Below are 24,248 nucleotides of genomic sequence, written 5' to 3' on the forward strand. Positions count from 1 at the left end.
CCTCCCAAGACCTCCTTCTCTACTCCCCTCTCATCTCTTCTTCCCATAACCGCATCCAAGACTTCTCCCGTGCTTCCCCCATACTCTGGAACTCTCTACCCCAACACATCAGACTCGCGCCTACCATAGAAACCTTCAAAAAGAACCTGAAGACTCATCTCTTCCGACAAGCCTACAGCCTGCAGTGATCCTCAACCTACTGAACAGCCGCACAGCCAGCTCTTCCCTCTCCTAGTGTATCCTCACCCACCCCCTGCAGACTGTGAGCCCTCGCGGGCAGGGTCCTCCCTCCTCATGTACTCGTGTGCCTTGTTATCTGCTCATGTTTAATGTATTTGTCTATATTTGCCCCGTATTCACATGTAAAGCGCCATGGAATAAATGGCGCTATAAAAATGTATAATAATAATAATAATAATATATATATATCTGTTTTGTGCACACCTTTGACAAACTTATGGTGGAAGTTTGTTGGTATTGCAGCAGGAGTTGTTAACGTTGACACCTTGCGCCACCATTTTAATATATTTTTATGTAAAAACTATTTTTTGCAATAAAAAGCATCTTTTAGTCTGTGACGGCTGTCAATTATAAAAATCCGCTAAAAAAAAAAAAAAACGCATAAAAGTAAATCAAACCCCTCATCATCACCCCCTTAGTTAGGGATAAATAATAAAATTAAAAAAATGTTTTATTTTCCCATTAGGGCTAGGGTTAGGGCTAGGGTTTCAGTTAGAATTGGGGGGTTTCCACTGTTTAGGCACATCAGGGGCTCTCCGAACGTGACATGGCGTCCGATCTCAATTCCAGCCAATTCTGCGTTGAAAAAGTCAAACAGTGCTCCTTCCCTTCCGAGCTCTCCCATGCACCCAAACAGGGGTTTACCCCAACATATGGGGTATCAGCGTACTCAGGACAAATTGGACAACAACTTTTGGGATCCAATTTCTCTTGTTACCCTTAGGAAAATAAAAATTTGGGGGGGCTAAAAAAAAAAAAAAAAAAAAAGCTGTCACCGCTCTGCTTTCCGGCTGACCGACGCTCACAGCCAGTACAGGAGGAGAGCAGAGCACAGCGCCGGGGACAGACAGCGGTAGGTAAGTATGTACTGTTTGTTTTTTTTACTTTTAGGATGGTAACCAGGGTAAACATCGGGTTACTAAGCGCGGCCCTGCGCTTAGTTACCCGATGTTTACCCTGGTTACCAGTGAAGACATCGCTGGATCGGTGTCACACACGCCGATCCAGCGATATCAGCAGGAGTCCAGCGACGAAATAAAGTTCTGGACTTTATTCAGCGACCAACGATCTCCCAGCAGGGGCCTGATCGTTGGTCGCTGTCACACATAACGATTTCATTAACGATATCGTTGCTACGTCACAAAAAGCAACGATATCGTTAACAATATCGTTATGTGTGAAGGTACCTTAAGAGTACTTGTGGCTAGACCCATCTCCCAATCTCCGCCCCCGAGACTGCCAGGAACTTTTTCCATGTTCTGGCATATATTTTCGTCCTGGGTGCCTTTCTACTTTTTTTTTTTTTTTTGTTTAGGCTCTTGTTATTGAAGAATTCCACAGAAAAAGATAACAAGCATATGACAATGTAGTTATAAAGTCAAAATAATCCGTATGATCACCATTCACTGACATAGATATAACATCACTCTTTCAATAATAAAATAAACAAACAAAACAAATGAAACATAACATTCAGCACAATATACCAGGCATTGCAACTCCTAACCAACAGATTCTTTATAAAAGTTTTAAACCCGGAACCAAGTCAGGTTATTATAGACGCATTCTGCCCAAATCATCACTTTCATGGTCTGGAAGGGATATACATCAGGGACTATATCGCGAAATCGAGGAGACCATAGCATTAGGAGCCAAGTGCGTCAAGGGTGAATCACACCACTTTTCCCAAATCTTATGGAACTTCTGGGGACATCCTCTGTTTCTATACATGTCCTTTCTACTCTTCAGCAAGGTATTAACTAGGCCCTGACAAAACCCCCCTCTCTCTCTCAATAGTGTCCTTTCAAATTTCACACTGTCAGATGTAGATTGGACACTAGTGAATGGTAAATTAGACCTTGGGAGAGAAGATCTGGGAGTTCCGGAAGCACCCACGGTTTGGTAATGGACATCCTCCTTAGCCAGGAAAACCACGGTCTCCTGGGTGAGAATTACAAGCGCCCTGTCCTCCAGCATCTTTCTCAACACTATAGAAAATCAGGGCTATCGGGGAAAAGGCATAACCCAGATTGAAGTCCCACGGGACTAGGAGAGCATCCACCGCATATGGATTCAAGGAACAAAACTGACGCACTTTTCTGCTCCCCTGTTAGCAAAAAGGTCTATATCTGGGGACCCCCAAATCTGAACAATCCAGTTGAAGATGTTCTGACTCAACACTCATTCTCCTTGCCTGAGCTTGTTGCTGCTGAGAAAAATCGGCCCTGATGTTGTCTTTCCCTCTTATATGTAGGGATGTTAGTGACAGTAGATGAGATTCGGCCATCTAAAAAATACGATCCGCCACCTCCATCAATGGCTTGGACAGAGTTCCGCCCTGGTGGTTAATGTAGGCTACAGCTACCTGATTGTCCGAGAACAGTCTGACATGCCGGCCTTGTAAGGACACAAGGAGTCTACTTAATGCTCGCTCCACAGCTAACAACTCCTTCAACTACAACTACAACTCCAACTACAACCTACAACTCCAACTCCTTCAAGTTAGATAATGTCCCCTGTGACCACTCCCTCTGGATCCATCTATCCCCCATATGAGCCCCCCAGGCCCTGGGGCTAGCGTCCATAGTAAACTACCCGGGAGATATGGTTTACCCAGGGAACCCCCTTACACAGGTTTGACAAGTGTAACCACCAACATAAGGACTGTATAGTAGAGGGGGACAAAGAAAATTTACTCTCTAGGCACCCTCCTAGCCGACGATCATTATGCAATACATCCCACTGCAGTACCCTAGAGTGGAACTGGGCCTAGTGAACCGCCGGAATACAAGACGTGAAAGAGCCCAAGAGCGACATTGCCCCTCTAAGGGACATCGATGGATTATTTATTGCCCTGAGCACCTGCCACTGAATACTGTCAACCTATGATTCTGACAGTCGATATTCTTGAGCTCCAGAGTCTAGGGTGAGCCCTTGAAATTCCTGTACCTTTAGGGGCTGCAATCATGATTTCTTAACATTAAGCCACCCCAAATCTTGTAGAACCGACATAACTTTCTGTAAAACTGAGAAGTGCAGTGTTGGATTGAGTGACCCACAATTAAGAAAAGTCATCCAGATAGACGATCATCAGTACGTCTTGCTCATGAAAATGTGCCATGACCCCTGCTACTAATTTGGTAACTACCCGAGTAGTAATGGCGACCCCCAAACGGGAGGGCTCTAAACTGGAAGTGACTTATCACCCCCCAGTGACACCGCCACCCTAAGGTACTGCTGGTGCCCTGCATGTATCGGAACATGATAATAGGCATCCTTAAGATCTAATACTACCATGAAGCAATCTTTATTGCTGATCTTATTGACTCCATTTTGAAGGACCAGACCAGCAGGAACCTATTGAGACCTTTCAAGTTGATAATAGTCCGAAGGGAACCATCCGGTTTCTTAATCAGGAAGGAGCGGGGGAGGGGGGGAAGAAATGAGAGAACCCCTTAGGCTACGTTCACCGCTGCGTCGCACAACGCACGCAAAAACGCACAGTTTTGCGACGCATGCGTTGTTTTTTGCCGAAATTTGGACGCAAGAAAAATGCAACTTGTTGCGTTTTCTTGGTCCGACGCTTGCAGCAAAAAAGACGCATGCGTCGCACAACGCAACAAACAAACGCATGCGTCCCCCATATTAAATATAGGGGCGCATGACGCATGCGTCGCCGCTGCGTCGCCCGACGCAAACTAGCATAACGCTAGTGTGAACGTAGCCTTACCTCTTTGTGATGCAGTAACCTTTACCAAGAATGCCTTCTATTGCAGTTCCCAGAGCTCTGCCTCCAATGCCTGTTGCTCTGCAGGTGAAGAATGGATGGGAGATCATACGATATCCTGAGGTCTCTCCTGGAATTCAAATTTAAGTCCCGCTCTGATAACATCAAGTATCCATGAAATATTCGAAAGCCTTGACCAGGCAGGGTAGAAGGCCATCAATCTCCCTCCCATCTGGGCCGCCAGTCATTTGGCCAGCTTTCTGTGATCTCGGGAGGAACTGAACAAATATCCTCTACCTTTTTTCTTATTGCTGTCCCATCTGCTCTTATCTCTAGCTGACCCCCTATGGCCAGACCACCTCCTGCCGAAGTCATGCCTGTATGAAGGTCCTGTCAAGGTAGGGAACCTTTTCTTGCTATCCCCTCTCTTCTCCAGAAGTTCATAGAGTACTGGGCCAAACAAATGCACTTCTTGGCAGGAAATACTGCATAATTTTGATCTGGCCTGGATAGTCCCTGGCCAATACTTCAGCAATAAGGCTCTGCGAGCAGCATTGAAAAGGGCCGCTGTCCTTGCCGCTAATCTTACAGAGTCTGCAGAAGCATCCGATATAAAGGCAGCAGCTCCCTGGATCATGGGAATGGAGGAAAATAAATCTTCTCTAGAAGCCTTATCTTTAAGTTGTTTCTCTAATTGGTCTAGCCAGACCATTAATGATCTAGATGTGCAGGTAGCTGCTACTGTTAGCCTAAGAGATCCTGCCAACATTTCCCAGGTGCCCTTCAGAAAAATATCCGCTTTCCTGCCCAACGGGTCCTTCAAACTTTGCATATCCTCAAATGGTAGAAAGGTTTTCCTGGACGCTTTAGCGAAAGTTGCGTCTAATTTTGGGGCTTTATCCCATGAGGATGAGGCTGAATCCTCAAAAGGGTACCTTCTTTTGAAGGCTGGAGGTAGAGAACCTTTCCTTTTGTGTCTTTTCCATTCTCGTGTAATCAGTGACTTGATTTTTTCGTTCACTGAAAAAGATCTGCGGGCACTCCATTCCATCCAGCCCCTCAAACATCATGTCCTGCATGGACCTCTCTGGACGGGTTTCCACAATACCCATTGTGCCATTTACTGCCTTCACTAGCCAGTTCACCCGGTCCAGCAGAAAATAGGAGCAGCTTAACCGGGCCTCTGAAGATGATGGGGATGAATCCGATATTACCTCCCCCGAATCATTCCCCGATACTGACACAAGAGATCTAGGCTCTCTTCTCCTAGAAATCCTCTCCTGAGAAAGGGAGCTCACTGAACCTCTAGCCTCTGGTCTGACCATCTCCCTTAAAACTAGATGTAAAGTGTAGGGTCTCTTCTGCCACTAAACGCTGTTTACATGGCCGGCACAGCTTCCTATCATAGTATTCCAGCAGCGGCACTCTGCACACTCCTTGTGCCTTAGAGGTACATTTTCTCCCCTGACAAGATTGGAGAAAAAGGGGGACAGTGCATCATCAAGTGAACTTTCCCAAAGATCACTTACCCGTGACGTGTAACTGAACGGTACCGTAATCTGTGAGGGGGGGGGGTCACTCTCAGTCGCCGGTTTGTCCTTATGGCCTGGAAATTTATCCGGCCTATTCCTTTGGCTGGTCCTTAAGCCATCAGCACGACCACTGTTACTATCCCGCAGCTGGGTAGACTTTACATGGGGCTTCTCTGTGAGCTGCTGCTGCTCTGGTGACTCCATTTTTTTTTATTTTTTTTTAAATGGACCCGGAAGCACCCGGCAGCCACCTTGGCCTCTTTAAATAGCAGACAAGCCCCCTCAGGTACCGCCCCCGGTTGGGTCCAGCAGGATTTCCCCAACGGCCTGCTTAGTGCTCTCCAGCCGCTGAACACCCCCCTCCCCCCCTTGACCATGGCCACATGCGGCTACCTCTCCCTAATTGCCGCGGACCTCTGATACACGCAGGGCCTCACCACCGCCTGGCCACACCCCATACCTTCCAACGGGGGCCGCCATCATCAGGGCGCGGCCATTCTCATCCAGGACCTCCCAGGCATCTCCTTGCGCATGCCCAACACGTCACGCCTGCGGCCGAATCACCAGGCTCTGCCCAACGCTGGCCGCGTCACACAGGTGGCGACCTGGCCTCACCATCAGAGAGCGCCAGATGCCCCGATATAGACGTGTGAGCCACCGCCACAGAGACCATAGCCTCTGGGAAAAACACCACCGTCAGCCTGGTCGCGGCCCCCGGGGGATAGCGCAGCATACTCACCCAGAACCTGCGGGGACGGACCATTCTTCAAGCTAGCCTTCCTTCCTGGAGGCTGCTTCATCTGCTGTCGCCTACACCTGCAGTCCCCCTGCAGTGTGGTGCTTCCAGCACCCAGACAGACAGATAGGGGACCCCCGCTACCCGAGTTGGCCAGCCGGCCCTGGGCAAAATCTTCAATCTTCTACCTCTTGAAAAGGTATGTCTGACGAGGTTCTCCTGTCAGGGACAGGACACCAACTGATGAAGGAGAGGTGTGCCACCCTTTTATGTCTGAAGGGCAGATCCCCTCTCTAGTGGTGCTGTAATGAGAGACCGAATAAATAACAAGTACTAAACAAGTACTAAAACTCCTTGACATACCCCACACCTGGTCTCTAAAAAAAAAACATTTTTAATATCTACCCCGTGCGGGCACTATTCCAGCAGTGTCAGCACTCGCAATCCCGGCGCTCCAGTGTGGTTGTTGTGACGTGTGCCTGCCACCCAATCAGCACTGACGTCACTGGCCCTACCTTCATACTAATTGTATATGAAGAGGAAGTTAGATCCGCTTTAGCTTGAACTTCCTCTTCATGTTCAATTCAACAGAAGATGGGCACAGTCACATCACTGCTGATTGGGGGCCGGGCACCACGTGTCCGAACATCGCATGACAGCCCAAGGACAGCGAGTGCCGACACCGCCGGAACAGCACCAGGACGGAAGGAGAGTATAAGTTTTTAGTTTAATCGGGGCCAAATATTTAGCTCAAGAAGCAGTTATCCAAGTAGTTGGACAAACTCTTAGGCTAGTTTCACACTAGTGTTTTGAGGAGCTGCGGAGGGCTGCGGACTTCCTCAATGAAGCCCCGCCCTCGGCCGTACCTCCACCACTAGCTCCGCCTACTTCTGCATGCGGCCTGCGTACCTAGCTTTAACATTAGGTAGTGTGGCTGTATGCGGATGCTTCCGCATGCGTCGTTTTGACAATGCAGCGAAAAAAAAAAGAAATTGCTACCAGCTGCGTGCTACACTGGTCGCCACATCGTCAAAACGACGCATGCGGAAGTATCCGCATACAGCCGCACGACCTGCGTACCTAATGTTAAAGATCGTTACGCAGGCCGCATGCAGAAGTAGGCCGAGGGCGGGGCTTCACGGAGGAAGTCCGCAGCCCTCCACAGCTCCTCAAAACGCTAATGTGAAACCGGCCTTAGATGTCCATGAAACAAGGACCAAGTATGGGTTGTGATTAGAGTTGAGCGAATTTGCTTGGGTCCCTGCTTATTCGGCAAGCTATAGCGCTTACGGAATAAGCTGTAGAGCAGGGGTGTCAAACTGCATTCCTCGAGGGCCGCAAACCATGCGTGTTTTCAAGATTTCCTTAGCATTGCACAAGGTGCTGCAATCATTATGTGTGTAGGTGATTAAATTACCACCTGTGCAGTACAAGGAAATCCTGAAAACATGACCGGTTTGCAGCCCTCGAGGAATGCAGTTTGACACCCCTGCTGTAGAGGACACCCGGTTTCCAGGACGCGCTGGCTTATCAGCTGTCCGGTGCTTCCAACAAACAGGCTCTCCATGCATGTGTTGTGACTGTCACACAGCCGCAGCACATGCAGCTGCGGCGCCGATCAGCCAGCGTGCTCCATGTATCCAGGTTCCCTCTGGAGCTTATTGGGCAAGCGCTATAGCTTGCTGAGTAAGCCGTGAACCGAGCAAATTCGCTCAACTCTAGTTGTGATGCACGGACTTGCAGCAGATTGACAGCCTAAGAGGCATATATGGGGCTGCCAATTTCAGGTCATGACTCCTATGGCCTGCCCGTCTATTGCGATTATTATTAATAATATTACTCTGACTGTTTCATAGACGTCTGTAAGGCTATCGGCCTCATTTGGACATTGCGCTCATATCTGTTTCATCTATTTGTAATGACAACCACTTACACATTATATAGAATCAAAAGGTACCACCACCAAAAAAAAAAAAAATCACATAAGTGACCGTAGTGATACACGTGACAAATTATCAAATTTAAAAACAATATTTTTATTAATATAAATAATAAATTTACATAAAAAAAAAAAAAAAGTGTGAGGGACATCCGATGGGAGCAGAAATAATAAGGCAGCAACATCACCAGTGAGTGCTCGAATATAATACAATTTTGAAAATATAGCTATATAGTATTACAGATATGGCAGAAAATCCACTCATAACATTAGCAGAAAATTTCTTTTTTTTTTTCAAAGACGTAGCAGTGTATACAAAAAATTAAATTAGTATAGTACCCTCAGAAAACCAAAACTTAAAGTGCAAGTGCCTATGTGCATCAGGGAATAGGGGGTATTTACTGACAAGGAACACTGCCATAAAAGATCAATATGGAACATAAAAAAGGTACCATAAGTAAAAAGAATTTTTTAAAAAAAAAGCTGTGGCATATGGGGTAATAGTTGGGGGTTGATGTCACTTTTGTATTGTAAGGTGACATCAAGCCAGCTTAGTAATGGAGAGGTGTCAATGATACACCTATCCATTACTAATCCTATAGTTGTAAAAGGGTTAAATAAACAGCCAGAATAAATTATTTTAATGAAATAAAACCACACATTCTTCCCATATTTATTTTTCTGCCAATCCATGCAACGTCCTCAATCTCCTGGAAAACAATAAAATAATATACCAACACAAATACTCCCTGGTCCGATGTACTCCATTTAATAACGAGTGTCCCACGACGATCTCCCCTATAGAGCAGTCACATCAGGAGATGTGACTGCTCTATAGGCCTCCAGTGACACACTGACAGGAGACAATGGCTCCTGCAGTGTTATCACTAAAGGTTCAATGAATTAATTGCTCTCACTTTACGACACTGCTACGTGAGAATTTTCCCACGCAGCGGTGCCATAATTGACAGTATGAACTCATGGCAATGGAGGGATACAGTGCGGAGGATGATCTCCCATCATTATCACCGGAGCCCCTGGAGGGCGGTCACATCGGACGATGCATGCCTGCATACAGAAGCACGCGCGCATCTGCTCCGCACACACACTCTTCATCCTCCCGATCTGCAGTGTTTCTCGCAGGCAACTTCACAGCAAAACCGCAGATCTTTTTAAACCTGTGGTTTTGCCTGACTCAATGGTAGTCAATGGGTGCAGAAACGCTGCAGATCGTCTAAAACAATTGACATGCTGCGGAAAATAAAACGCTGCAAATCCACGCATTTTTTCCCCGCAGTATCTGCACAGCAATTCTCAATGTCCCATTGACTAACATTGCCTGTGCACTACACTGCGGATTTGATGCTATTCCACGCGTCCAAAAACGCTGCTGAAACGCATCAAAATCCGCAACGTGTGCACATTGCCTAAGAATAGCTTTCCTTTCTGTAGGCTCCGCTCCCGGTGGTGGCCTGCAATTGTTGATGGCCAAATGAAACTGACTAAAATAAGCGACATGTGAAGAAGGCCATCATCTTTTCCCTTTAACCTGGCCTAGATGGCTGTAGGTTTCCTAAAAAAGAAAGGATTGTAAATAAGGAAAGACAAAAAAGAAGAGATAGTAGTGATGTGAAAGAAATCCATGGGAGTTAGACAATAGCCAGACACTATGTAAGGCAGTGGTCCTCCACTTTTCTTGAGAGCCATTCAGAGGATTGTGAGCTATATCCAGAGCTCCCCCCTACCAAGTAGTGACACCCAGAGCCCCCATTATTAGTACAGAGACAGCCAAAGCTTCCCCATACAAAAGGTAGAATATTTACGTCCAGGGGTTCCCAGCTTACCCCATTCATTATACTTGCATCGGGCACTCCCACCACAACACGGTCACCCTACATCTGGCAGTATCATCCAATCTCCAGCTAACCATACCAGTATATGCCCATCCAGATCTGCTGTTCTGTGCGGGGCTAGCCACAAAAGTCACCATCCGGAGACCTGCTCTTCATAGCTGGTGCCAATGCACTACACTAGCAAACAGCCACTAGACACTCATCACAGGCCCTCCTGATGTAAGGTTATAAATAGGATTTCAGTTTTATTGTAATAAAGCTAGAAGAGTTGACCAATCTCATAGTGATGGCGCCTCTAGGACATACCGGTTGTGAATTCTGTTGTCAAATTCCCTCCTGTGGTCGTGAATGGTACTTCGGCGAGTTCTGTCTATGGGCTCCCTCTGGTGGCTATGAGTGAAGCTGCTGCTTCTGAGGTTCCTTACACAGGTGACGTGGGTTATCCTTTGGTTGGCTGCTCTATTTAACTCCTCTCAGATCGTTACTCCATGCCAGCTGTCAATGTTTTTGCACTGGTTCAGTTCGCTCCTGGATCTCTCTGGTGACCTGCCTTTTCCTGCAGAAGCTAAGTTCCTGATAGTATCTAATTCGTTCATTGTTTTCTTGTCCAGCTGGTTATCATGATTTTGCCTTGCTAGCTGGAAGCTCTGGGATGCAGAGTGGCCCCTCCGCACCGTGAGTCGGTGCGGAGGTCTTTTTTGCACACTCTGCGTGGTCTTTTGTAGGTTTTTGTGCTGATCGCAAAGTTACCTTTCCTATCCTCTGTCTATTTAGTAAGTCTGGCCTCCCTTTGCTGAAACCTGTTTAATTTCTGCGTTTGTGACTTCCATCTTTACTCACAGTCAATATATGTGGGGGGCTTCCTTTACCTTTGGGGAATTTCTCTAAGGCAAGGTAGGCTTTATTTTCTATCTCTAGGGCTAGCTAGATCTTAGGCTGTGACGAGGCGCCTAGGGAGCGTCAGGAGCGCTCCACGGCTATTTTTAGTGTGTGTGATAGGATTAGGGCTTGCGGTCAGCAGAGCTCCCACATCCCAGAGCTCGTCCTGTATGAGGTTTAACTATCAGGTCATTCCGGGTGCTCCTAACCACCAGGTCATAACAGTACAGCTGGCCCAAAGTATTAATGCATCTCAATAGAGGGATAAGAGAACTTCTGAGACCATTTTTTTTTTCTTTGCACTGTGTTTTGTCTTTCCTTTCCCCTAGACCTTTGGGTGGTTCAGGACACAGGTGTAGATATGGACATTCAAGGTCTGTCCTCTTGTGTGGATCATCTCACTGAAAGGGTGCAAAACATTCAAGATTTTGTGGTTCAGAATCCTATGTTAGAGCCTAGAATTCCTATTCCTGACTTATTTTCTGGGGATAGATCTAGGTTCTTGAATTTCAAAAATAATTGTAAACTGTTTCTAGCTTTGAAACCCCGCTCCTCTGGGGACCCCGTTCAACAGGTAAAAATCATTATTTCTTTGTTGCGTGGTGACCCTCAAGACTGGGCATTTTCCCTTGCGCCAGGAGATCCTGCATTGCGTGATGTTGATGCGTTTTTTCTGGCGCTTGGATTGCTTTATGATGAACCAAATTCAGTAGATCAGGCAGAGAAAATCTTGCTGGCTTTGTGTCAGGGTCAGGATGAAGCGGAGGTGTACTGTCAGAAGTTTAGAAAGTGGTCTGTGCTTACTCAGTGGAATGAATGTGCCCTGGCGGCAATCTTCAGAAAGGGTCTCTCTGAAGCCCTTAAGGATGTCATGGTGGGATTTCCCACGCCTGCTGGTCTGAATGAGTCTATGTCCTTGGCCATTCAGATCGATCGGCGCATGATAGGATTAAGGCTTGCGGTCAGCAGAGCTCCCACATCCCAGAGCTCGTCCTGTATGAGGTTTAAAGGGAACCTGTCACCCCGTTTTTTCAGATTGAGCTATAAATACTGTTAAATAGGGCCTGCGCTGTGTGTTACTATAGTGTATGTAGTGTACCCTGATTCCCCATGTATGCTGAGACATACATTACCAAAGTCGCCGTTTTAGCCTGTCAATCAGGCTGGTCTGGTCAGGTGGGCGTGTTCACAGCGCTCTTTTCTTCCCCAGCTTTCCGTTGGTGGCGTAGTGGTGTGCGCATGTCCAAGGTCCGAATTCCCTGCGCCCACATGAAGACACAGTGCGCGATCTGCGCTGTCATCCCTTTCATCGGTGGGGGCGGCCATCTTCCTGGGGCCGCGCGTGCGCAGATGGAGTGCTCTGCTGCACGGGGCTTCAGGAAAATGGCCGCGGGATGCCGCGCGTGCGCACAAGAGATCGCGGCGGCCATTTTCCCAAAGCCGAGATGCAAACTCGCTTTGGGAAAATGGCCGCCGCGATCTCTTGTGCGCACGCGCGGCATCCCGCGGCCATTTTCCTGAAGCCCCGTGCAGCAGTGCACTCCATCTGCGCACGCGCGGCCCCAGGAAGATGGCCGCCCCCACCGATGAAAGGGATGACAGCGCAGATCGCGCACTGTGTCTTCACGTGGGCGCAGGGAATTCGGACCTTGGACATGCGCACACCACCAACGGAAAGCTGGGGAAGAAAAGAGCGCTGTGAACACGCCCACCTGACCAGACCAGCCTGATTGACAGGCGAAAACGGCGACTTTGGTAATGTATTTCTCAGCATACATGGGGAATCAGGGTACACTACATACACTATAGTAACACACAGCGCAGGCCCTATTTAACAGTATTTATAGCTCAATCTGAAAAAACGGGGTGACAGGTTCCCTTTAACTATCAGGTCATTCCGGGTGCTCTTAACCACCAGGTCATAACACATACCATTATTTCCTGATTGCTAGAGACCTCTGAGACCACAACCCAGCCTCAGAATGGTGGGGCTGTAATGCTGCTTCTGCATGGTCTCGCCAAAGCTCACACTGCAGTGGACTCCATGCTCTTTTCAAGTGAACGGGGTTGACTATAATTCTTTGGACAGTTGGGTGACTAATTTGTGTCCCATAGGTTGCACTTTAACCCCTTAATGACACAATTTTGACCCAGGAAAGATATATATCTTGGTACCGTGTTAGCCAGTAGATAAAAAAATATTTAGAATTGAGAGTCCTCAGTGGTTGAAGAGACCTGTGTAGTCTCGAAAGTTTGCAATTTGTTAGCCATTAAAGGTATCAACCACTGAGGACTCTCAATTCTAAATATTTTTCTACAATTTTGACCTACATTTTGCAATTTTCAAACTTTTAAATCTTATGCCCTACTCCACATGTTTCACGGCTGTTAAACACCCCCCCCCCCAAAAAAAAAAATATATATATATATATATATATATATATATATATATATATATATATATATATATATATATATATATATATATATAGGGATCTGTGATACGTTATGCATACCAGAGCACTTGACACAAACTCGAGTAGTGAGCACTTGCGCTCAACACTAGCTGTCTTTAACTTTTGAGAAAAAAAAAAAACACCAATTCTAACTCAAACCATAACACCCTAACACAACCCTAACACCAACAAAGGGAGATTTGATTGACTAATTTTTAGAGTCTATCACAGTGATCACAAGGAACCAATAGGAAAAATGTCCTATTGTTGCCAGCTACCGGCGGCAAATCTCTGTGGGTGGTGCACTGCGCATGCACCAGCCATTTTTTTCCAGGAAGATGACATGGAGGGCCGGGGGTAGGGAGCAGGAGGGCCCGGGGGATGGTGGAAGTATCGGTGAGGCTCGAGGTACCCCATTTCTCTCTTGCCTGATTTGTTAGATCATAGAGGAGAAATTAATTTTAAGGCTGGGTTCACACTGCGTTGTGTGAACCCGTTTAACGGACGTTACACCGCAGCATAACGCGGTGTAACGTAGTCCGTTAACGCCGCCATTACTTTCAATGGCAGATGCATCGCTAGCGCATGCCCACAATGGGCGTGCGCTAGCGATGTGCCGTCATTGAGTGACGGACCCGAGACGCGGGCTGCAGCGTTTCCGGGTCCGTCACTGCTAGCGCACTGCTAGCGCAGATGGAGCTAGCAGATGCTCCATCTGCGCTAGCGCAGTGCCAAAGTCGGCACTTGCCTTAGTGCAGTCCGTTTAACGGATTTGTTGAACGGACTGCACAACGCAAGTGTGAACCTAGCCTAAATCAGATATTTTTTTTTTAATCTCAGTTATTCGGTGAATAAAGGTGATCACGTGACAGGGAACTATAAAACCAGCCCTGATCATGTTCTCTGGGGTTTCAGCTACCCCAGTAGCTAAGACCCTGGAGATTTTCTGATGCTGCGGGCGCTACACCTTATTTCTCAGCACCGTTAAAAAGCGTTGATGAAGAATATGTACCCTTAACAGGAATGCAGGCCGTCGTTAAGGAGTTAAAGAAGCACTTCTCCCATCAGATGTTTATCTTCTTAATATATTGCAATCATCAATTTAATTAGCACTGTGTAATTACAAATGCTCATTTTGCCTTTCTACCCAGCTAATTAATGTTTTTTATTAGGTCTATAACATCATGTGATTAAAAACGGACTAGTTGAATCCTTCTAAGCTCTATGTACAAACAGGAGGTCAATTTTCTCTGCACAAGTCACTGCAAAAGTCTATGGCAGGGGGAGGAGGAGCTGCTGGGTCAGAAGGTGAAGAGGGGATGAGAAAATGCAAGGCAAGAGACCATGTTTCTACATAGAACAGAGAAAAATAAAAAAAAGTCGCCAGTAATCATTCTTACAAGCTGCCAGGAATAACATCACTAGTGGCATGAGAACGTTGTAGCCAATCCATACAGTCTTCATGGCTCTCAGGATATACATAGAACCCATGTCAAAATGCCATGGGGCCAGAACCAAATCTACAGGAACAGACAACTTCCATAGAGTGCGGTGTTGGTATCCACTATACCCCCAATGAACACCAGAGCTGATCCTGCAAAGCTAATCCAGACTGATTGTCACGGAATTTTAACAAGCCAACATTTCCTCTCTCTAGAGGAGGACACCGTCTTCCCCTCTCCAGCTGCTGGACACATGGAATAGAGCCGTAACAGATCCCTGGGGAGAAGAGGGGCAACAGCTGAGCTGACCACTCCTATAAGACCACCAGAAATGTTAGGTTTCATCAGTCCAACCTTAAGAAAACTTTTCTGCATCATTTTCACGTGTCAGTCACTTGTGGATTTCCTCTTGGTGAAGAAAGGTTTACTAGTATGAGCACTCAAAGTAAGCACTGGCATCTGGGACAATTTCTCCGCATTACATGAATGGAGACACTTTGTAAACAGCGGGAAGCGAAGATGTCAGGAGCTCATCTATACACACCAGCGGGAAGCAGGGATGTCAGGAGCTCATCTATACACACCAGCGGGAAGCAGGGATGTCAGGAGCTCATCTATACACACCAGCGGGAAGCAGGGATGTCAGGAGCTCATCTATATACACCAGCGGGAAGCGGGGATGTCAGGAGCTCATCTATACACACCAGCGGGAAGCGGGGATGTCAGGAGCTCATCTATACACACCAGCGGGAAGCAGGGATGTCAGGAGCTCATCTATACACACCAGCGGGAAGCAGGGATGTCAGGAGCTCATCTATATACACCAGCGGGAAGCGGGGATGTCAGGAGCTCATCTATACACACCAGCGGGAAGCGGGGATGTCAGGAGCTCATCTATACACACCAGCGGGAAGCAGGGATGTCAGGAGCTCATCTATATACACCAGCGGGAAGCAGGATTGTCAGGAGCTCATCTATACACACCAGCGGGAAGCAGGGATACGAGGAGCTCATCTATATACACCAGCGGGAAGCAGGATTGTCAGGAGCTCATCTATACTGAACCAAAAAAGAAAAAGACACTGCATAAATGTGTGCACACCTATGTATCACAAAATGAGTAACAACTTTATTGTAAGACAAAAAAGCATACAAAATATAAAAACATTAAAAACATGTCCCATAAGGATCAGAAAACGAACACACCATTCTCCTGTTGTAAAAATACACCAAAGAACCACAGCCCAAATAGATGGAAAATGCTCATATATTCATATGTATAAATGTATAGATAAACATGAATACAATCACATAAATATATAAGGGCCGAACATTTATGACCTAGATAAATATAACCACACAGATCCCGATAACATATGGGCGTCCCCAAAGTTATCAAACCCTGAGCCAAACCCAACCATGTAAAATAATCACTATGTGCATGAAACCCAGTGACTAGAGCTAAATATCTATCACAAGGGAAACAAGGGGCCAAAAAAGTATAAAGGCTGAATCAGCAAGGGGGCACATCAAAGCAAGCCACTATGGATATGTGCACAAAACCCCATCCACAAAATAAAAAGGCTGAGAACAAGGCTGGAAACTAGCACAGCCAGAAAATGCAATAAGAGCTATATAGCTGGCTCACAACAATAAAGATAGATATTTAGCTCTAGTCACTGGGTTTCATGCACATAGTGATTATTTTACATGGTTGGGTTTGGCTCAGGGTTTGATAACTTTGGGGACGCCCATATGTTATCGGGATCTGTGTGGTTATATTTATCTAGGTCATAAATGTTCGGCCCTTATATATTTATGTGATTGTATTCATATTTATCTATACATTTATACATATGAATATATGAGCATTTTCCATCTATTTGGGCTGTGGTTCTTTGGTGTATTTTTACAACAGGAGAATGGTGTGTTCGTTTTCTGATCCTTATGGGACATGTTTTTAATGTTTTTATATTTTGTATGCTTTTTTGTCTTATAATAAAGTTGTTACTCATTTTGTGATACATAGGTGTGCACACATTTATGCAGTGTCTTTTTCTTTTTTGGTTCAGTATTTGCATTCTCCATGCATTGTGTAGCACCCTAGTGGATATATTTAATATATTGGTTGTGCTCCCGACACATCTCTTTATCTTGGAGCTCATCTATAAACACCAGCGGGAAGCAGGGATGTCAGGAGCTCATCTATACACACCAGCGGGAAGCAGGATTGTCAGGAGCTCATCTATACACACCAGCGGGAAGCAGGATTGTCAGGAGCTCATCTATACACACCAGCGGGAAGCAGGATTGTCAGGAGCTCATCTATACACACCAGCGGGAAGCAGGGATACGAGGAGCTCATCTATATACACCAGCGGGAAGCAGGATTGTCAGGAGCTCATCTATATACACCAGCGGGAAGCAGGGATGTCAGGAGCTCATCTATACACACCAGCGGGAAGCAGGATTGTCAGGAGCTCATCTATACACACCAGCGGGAAGCAGGATTGTCAGGAGCTCATCTATACACACCAGCGGGAAGCAGGGATGTCAGGAGCTCATCTATATACACCAGCGGGAAGCAGGATTGTCAGGAGCTCATCTATACACACCAGCGGGAAGCAGGGATACGAGGAGCTCATCTATATACACCAGCGGGAAGCAGGATTGTCAGGAGCTCATCTATACACACCAGCGGGAAGCAGGGATGTCAGGAGCTCATCTATATACACCAGCGGGAAGCAGGGATGTCAGGAGCTCATCTATATACACCAGCGGGAAGCAGGGATGTCAGGAGCTCATCTATATACACCAGCGGGAAGCAGGGATACGAGGAGCTCATCTATATACACCAGCGGGAAGCAGGATTGTCAGGAGCTCATCTATACACACCAGCGGGAAGCAGGATTGTCAGGAGCTCATCTATACACACCAGCGGGAAGCAGGATTGTCAGGAGCTCATCTATACACACCAGCGGGAAGCAGGGATGTCAGGAGCTCATCTATATACACCAGCGGGAAGCAGGGATGTCAGGAGCTCATCTATATACACCAGCAGGAAGCAGGGATGTCAGGAGCTCATCTATATACACCAGCGGGAAGCAGGGATGTCAGGAGCTCATCTATATACACCAGCGGGAAGCAGGGATACGAGGAGCTCATCTATACACACCAGCGGGAAGCAGGGATGTCAGGAGCTCATCTATATACACCAGCGGGAAGCAGGGATACGAGGAGCTCATCTATATACACCAGCGGGAAGCAGGATTGTCAGGAGCTCATCTATACACACCAGCGGGAAGCAGGGATGTCAGGAGCTCATCTATACACACCAGCGGGAAGCAGGGATGTCAGGAGCTCATCTATATACACCAGCAGGAAGCAGGGATGTCAGGAGCTCATCTATATACACCAGCGGGAAGCAGGGATGTCAGGAGCTCATCTATATACACCAGCGGGAAGCAGGGATGTCAGGAACTCATCTATATACACCAGCGGGAAGCAGGGATGTCAGGAGCTCATCTATACACACCAGCGGGAAGCAGGGATACGAGGAGCTCATCTATATACACCAGCGGGAAGCAGGGATGTCAGGAGCTCATCTATATACACCAGCGGGAAGCAGGGATGTCAGGAACTCATCTATATACACCAGCGGGAAGCAGGGATGTCAGGAGCTCATCTATACACACCAGCGGGAAGCAGGGATGTCAGGAGCTCATCTATATACACCAGCGGGAAGCAGGGATACGAGGAGCTCATCTATATACACCAGCGGGAAGCAGGGATACGAGGAGCTCATCTATATACACCAGCGGGAAGCAGGGATGTCAGGAGCTCATCTATACACACCAGCAAGAAGCAGGGATGTCAGGAGCTCATCTATATACACGGTAACCGGAGACCATCTGCTAGTAGCTCAGAACGCACCCAGGGCAATATGATCTGGACACAAATGAATAACACCCAATGCCACCACATATAACTGGCACAGTGATTGATAGACCGTTTATACCACAAGATGTCACGCACCACACCAGTCACATTATCTAGCAGTATGAATGACTGAAACAGGAAAGTGATTGGACCTTAGATCTGCTATACAGAGAAACAAGCACGTATACTGGCCCCCAACTCATGGCGGTGACTCAGGTAATGCGCCCCGCTGCACACTGCAGCCAATCAGGTTACAGATCGTCTCCGGACCACTAATGCCGATTGGCTGACACGTGCGCAGGTCACCATTTCCCTGACATAGCCCATGCACAAAGTCCCTACAATCAGATCATCAATTGTGCATCAGGTATTGGGGGTGCAACCCTCTGCCACCACACATCCAGCTTTATAGGGCTGGGCAGCAAGAGACGACCCTAGTCACAGCCGCCATGCCAGTGTGAGGGGAGATAGGACAATGCACACTGGGGTCACATGCCTCCACACTGCAGTCTGGGATCCCACACATGGAGGCGGCTCAGAGGGCTGCCACCATGCCTGATGATGTGCCCTGTGTCTCCGCAGCCCGTCACTACTCACCCGGACCAGGTTGCTGACTGCAGACTGCACCGCGGCCACAGGTGCGGTCAGCTCCGGGATGGCCTTCCCGTCCACCTCCCCTTCTTCGTGCATGATGACCAGGTGGGAGATCTGCTGGGCCACAGGCTCCAGGATACTTTCTATGGTTTTGGTGTGGAAGACCGGCATGGCTGCAGCTGTGCGTGCCCTCAGTCAGTAAGGAAGCCGGCAGTGCTGCCTACGGTCCGCTGTCACGCCTCGGGCACTCTGCCCTCGCCCGCAGTGACGCCTGCACTTCCGGCACTAGGACTGTTGTCGGCGCCCTTGTAAGGAGCGCTCTTCTCCCCCTTCAATACTCTCCGGACACTTCCAGGCAGCTCTCCCAACTCCACTCCTGCCTGTCCCGGTGACATCACCGCACCCCGCCTTCTTACAGGAAATTCATTGGTTGCCGCAGTAATCCATCACTTTGAGCAGCGCGTCTCCTGAAGCTCTGGCCGGTGACGTCACTACTCTGTCTCCTTATATGGAAAAGCCTGTGCTCAAGAGAGGGATTCCTGGGGCTATGACGTCATCGCGGAGGGAGAAGAATGTAGAGTGGAGAAGGCGGGGTGGTGACCCGAGGAGCAGTGCCTGCCGGAGCCAGATGTGCTGGGCTGAGGGCATACGCTGGGGCGAGCATGGCCCTGTACAGAGGAAGCAGCCAGCGTTAGGTAGGGATAACAGAAGACTGGCACAGCCACGCCAGTGTGAAGAGGTGCATACTAGGAGCAGCCATCTCCATATTCAATATACAAACAAAGATTGCACTCTAGTGCTAAAGCATGTCAATATGAAATATGAATAGCAATATTGCTTCTGGATTCTAGGAAATAATGAGACGCTTAGCACATAATTTGGCCAATTCATGCCCAGCAACCAATGTCAAGGTGGCCTCAAACTGATGGGTCCCTATATATCTAATATGAATACCTCTCTTAGGCCGGGGTCACATTTGCAAGTGTGATGCGAGAAAGTCACATCAATACCTGGCAGTCAGACCGGAGCGTGCGGCTGCATAGAAATACCGAACGCTCCGGTCCCGATAGCTGACGGCAGTGCTGGGTATTGATGTTATGATCAGGTGACCTTGGAGCAGCATGAATAACTTTCACTGGAGTAGGTGGTAACTATATTGACCGCAACCCTGATCTTAACACCGCAACTAGAAGTAGCCGTGGGGTGTGCCTAACAAAACCTAGACACCTCGACACAGCCGGAGGACTAAATTCCCCTACAGATGGAAATAGGAATTTCTACCTTGCCGCAGGGCAGAACCCCAAAGGATGGGCAGCCCCCCACAAATATTGGCTGTGAGTAGTAGAGGAAAGACACACGCAGGCAGGAAACAGGATTTAGCAAATGAGGCACACACTAGCTAAATAGGAAAGGATAGGACAGGATACTAAGCGGTGAGTATTAAAAATCCTTCCAAAATATCCACAGCAGAAAATACAAAAACTCCACCATCTAACTAAAGCTGTGGAGCGTATATCTGCAACTCCAGAGAATCCAACAAGACTGAGAAAACACTGACACAGTCTAAGCTGGACAAGAGAAAACAAATGAATAGCACAGAATATAAGCACACTGCATGTGTGCCACAGAAAAAGGAACAGACACTTATCTTTGCTGAATTGGCAGCTAAGCAGGAGAAGCCAGAAAGTGATCCAACACTTCACAAGAAACATTGACAACTGGCAAGGGCTAATGAATCCTGCACACTTAAATATCCCAGTCAGAACTGCAATCAGCAGATACACCTGGCCAGGACTGCGACTCAGAGACAACTGCATTCCCACCTACAACCATAGCAGGGAACCCAAGAGCAGAATTCACAACATATTGAGGTGCGAAACTCACGCGAGTTTCTCGCATCACACACGCACGTGGGACCCCGGCCTTAGACTGAAGTCTGAATTCCTGGGAGAATATGGACACCGCTGTCAGTAAAGCCTGTATTTATGGGTGGGCAGGATCCTGCTGTAATTAAAATCACCACATGCTGAAGTGCGGAGTGCTCGGTCAGAGAGCTAACATAGAAATAACAGAAGACTGACTGGCACATCCAAGCTAGTGTGAATAGGTGCATACCAGGAGCAGCCACCTCCATATACAATATACAAAAAAGGTTGCACTCTATCGTGCTAAAGCATGTCAAGGGGGCAGCAGGCAAAGCCCCACACAAGGCAATGGAGAGCTCTCTGACCCTGCAGCAGATCTGTGCAGACTGGTGAATTATAACCAATCACAGTGGGAGCACTCAGGGCCCAAGGCCAGATTACCCCCATGGTATTTGAGTGCCCAGATGGGCTCACTCAGGACCAGATTACCCCCATGGTACTGGAGCACCAGGGTGGGAGCACTCAGGGCCCTAGTCCAGATTACCACCATGGTATCGGAGTGCCCAGATGGGAGCACTCAGGGCCCCTGTCCGGATTACCTCTAGAGCGCCCCCATGGGCAAGGGGTACTCGGTACCGGGTCCTTTGGTTCTCAAGGGGGATGTCACAGTGGCTGACCCGGTCCGTGGCCCTTGGGACGTCCGTGTAAAAGGGAAAGGTCTTTAAAGGGACAATGTTTGTGATGCCACCTGTGGTATTCGGTCAGGGTGACCAACACTGCTTTGAGGGGTCCGCTGGGGTGATGTTATGGCAGCTAGATGGTATACCTTCCCACAGGTGAAGTATGTCCCCAGGGCTTCCCAGTGTATAGATGGTGGATGGTGTGAGGCGCAGTGAAGAACGAGGACACAAGGTTGCAGTCTCTTTACCTTTTACTGAAGGCTTTGGCATCCACAGTCCAGAGCACAGACCACAGGGCAGACAGAGTCCGGCTGGTTTGGAGGCAAATCCAGAGTCCCCTTATCCAGGTAGAAATCAGTAGCCTTCCTCTAGCGCCGTGTGTTGTAGTACCTTACTGCTAAGCTTCTGATAAGGTCCTCACAACTGTTGAAGATGTTCAGATGTTATGTCTCTCTCTCTGTCCCCCAGATAGGATAGGACAAACCTGTATGACTGGTGGCTTGAGACTGTTTGTAGGGACTCTAGCACGCTCCGGCCTCTGAGAGGTGCCACCATGCCTCCTGGGTGTAGGTGCTCACAGGTAACTTGCAGTTAGCTGTCCTGCCAGTCACTGAAGTAAAGCGTAGAGATCCTTACTCCCTCAGTATTCTGGCTACCGGATTTCTGCGCCTCAGAAGGAAGCAGCCTGCTCCTGGCTGATCTCCCTCTGATATCCTCTCCTTTACATAGTTACATAGTTATTAACCCCTTTACCCCAAAGGGTGGTTTGCACGTCAATGACCAGGCCAATTTTTACAATTCTGACCACTGTCCCTTTATGAGGTTATAACTCTGGAACGCTTCAACGGATCCTGGTGATTCGGACACTGTTTTCTCGTGACATATTGTACTTCATGATAGTGGTAAAATTTCTTTGATAATACCTGCGTTTATTTGTGATAAAAAAACGGAAATTTGGTGAAACTTTTGAAAATTTCGCAATTTTCAAACTTTTAATTTTTATGCAATTAAATCACAGAGATATGTCACACAAAATACTTAATAAGTAACATTTCCCACATGTCTACTTTACATCAGCACAATTTTGTAATCAAAATTTTTTTTTTGTTAGGGAGTTATAAGGGTTAAAAGTTGACCAGCAATTTCTCATTTTTACAACACCATTTTTTTTTAGGGACCACATCTCATTTGAAGTAATTTTGAGGGGTCTATATGATAGAAAATACCCAAGTGTGACACCATTCTAAAAACTGCACCCCTCAAGGTGCTCAAAACCACATTCAAGAAGTTTATTAACCCTTCAGGTATTTCACAGGAATTTTTGGAATGTTTAAATAAAAATGAACATTTAACTTTTTTTCACAAAAAATGTAATTCAGCTCCAATTTATTTTATTTTACCAAGGGTAACAGGAGAAAATGGACCCCAAAAGTTATTGTACAATTTGTCCTGAGTACACCGATACCCCATATGTGGTGGTAAACCACTGTTTGGGCGCATGACAGAGCTCGGAAGCGAAGGAGGGCAATTTGACTTTTCAATGCAAAATTTACAGGAATTGAGATGGGACGCCATGTTGCGTTTGGAGAGCCCCTGATGTGCCTAAACATTGAAACCCCCCACAAGTGACACCATTTTGGAAAGTAGACCCCCTAAGAAACTTAACTAGAGGTGTGGTGAGCACTTTGACCCACCAAGTGCTTCACAGAAGTTTATAATGCAGAACCGTAAAAATAAAAAATCATTTTTTCACAAAAATTATTTTTTCGCCCCCAATTTTTTATTTTCCGAAGGGTAAGAGAAGAAATTGGACCCCAAAAGTTGTTGTACAATTTCTCCTGAGTACGCTGATACCCCACATGTGGCTGTAAACCACTGTTTGGGCGCATGGGAGAGCTTGGAAGGGAAGGAGCGCCATTTGACTTTTCAATGCAAAATTGACAGGAATTGAGATGGGACGCCATGTTGCGTTTGGAGAGCCACTGATGTGCCTAAACATTGAAACCCCCCACAAGTGACACCATTTTGGAAAGTAGACCCCCTAAGGAACTTATCTAGAGGTGTGGTGAGCACTTTGACCCACCAAGTGCTTCACAGAAGTTTATAATGCAGAACCGTAAAAATAAAAAATCATATTTTTTCACAAAAATTATATTTTTGCCCCCAATTTTTTATTTTCCCAAGGGTAAGAGAAGAAATTGGACCCCAAAGTTGTTGTACAATTTGTCCTGAGTACGCTGATACCCCATATGTGGGGGTAAACCACTGTTTGGGCACATGGTAGAGCTCGGAAGGGAAGGAACGCCGTTTGACTTTTCAATGCAAAATTGACAGAAATTGAGATGGGACGCCATGTTGCATTTGGA

General features: G+C 47.2%; 1 protein-coding gene across 2 annotated transcripts in view; it reads right to left on the bottom strand.

The window, feature by feature from the left end:
- Positions 1 to 19,746, bottom strand: part of VCL (vinculin) — a 175,872-nt gene extending 156,126 nt beyond the window's left edge. Inside the window, exon 1 of one of the 2 annotated variants that reach the window (XM_069753013.1) lies at positions 19,341 to 19,746. In XM_069753013.1, coding sequence (XP_069609114.1) covers positions 19,341 to 19,508 — 168 coding nt within the window. In that variant the 5' untranslated portion in view covers positions 19,509 to 19,746. The remainder of the gene's footprint in view (positions 1 to 19,340) is intronic. The other variant, XM_069753014.1, reaches the window with a different exon arrangement.
- Positions 19,747 to 24,248: the final 4,502 nt, after the last annotated feature.

Source organism: Ranitomeya imitator, chromosome 2 (genome assembly GCF_032444005.1).
Source record: "Ranitomeya imitator isolate aRanImi1 chromosome 2, aRanImi1.pri, whole genome shotgun sequence".
In the NCBI taxonomy this organism is placed as follows: Eukaryota; Metazoa; Chordata; class Amphibia; order Anura; family Dendrobatidae; genus Ranitomeya; species Ranitomeya imitator.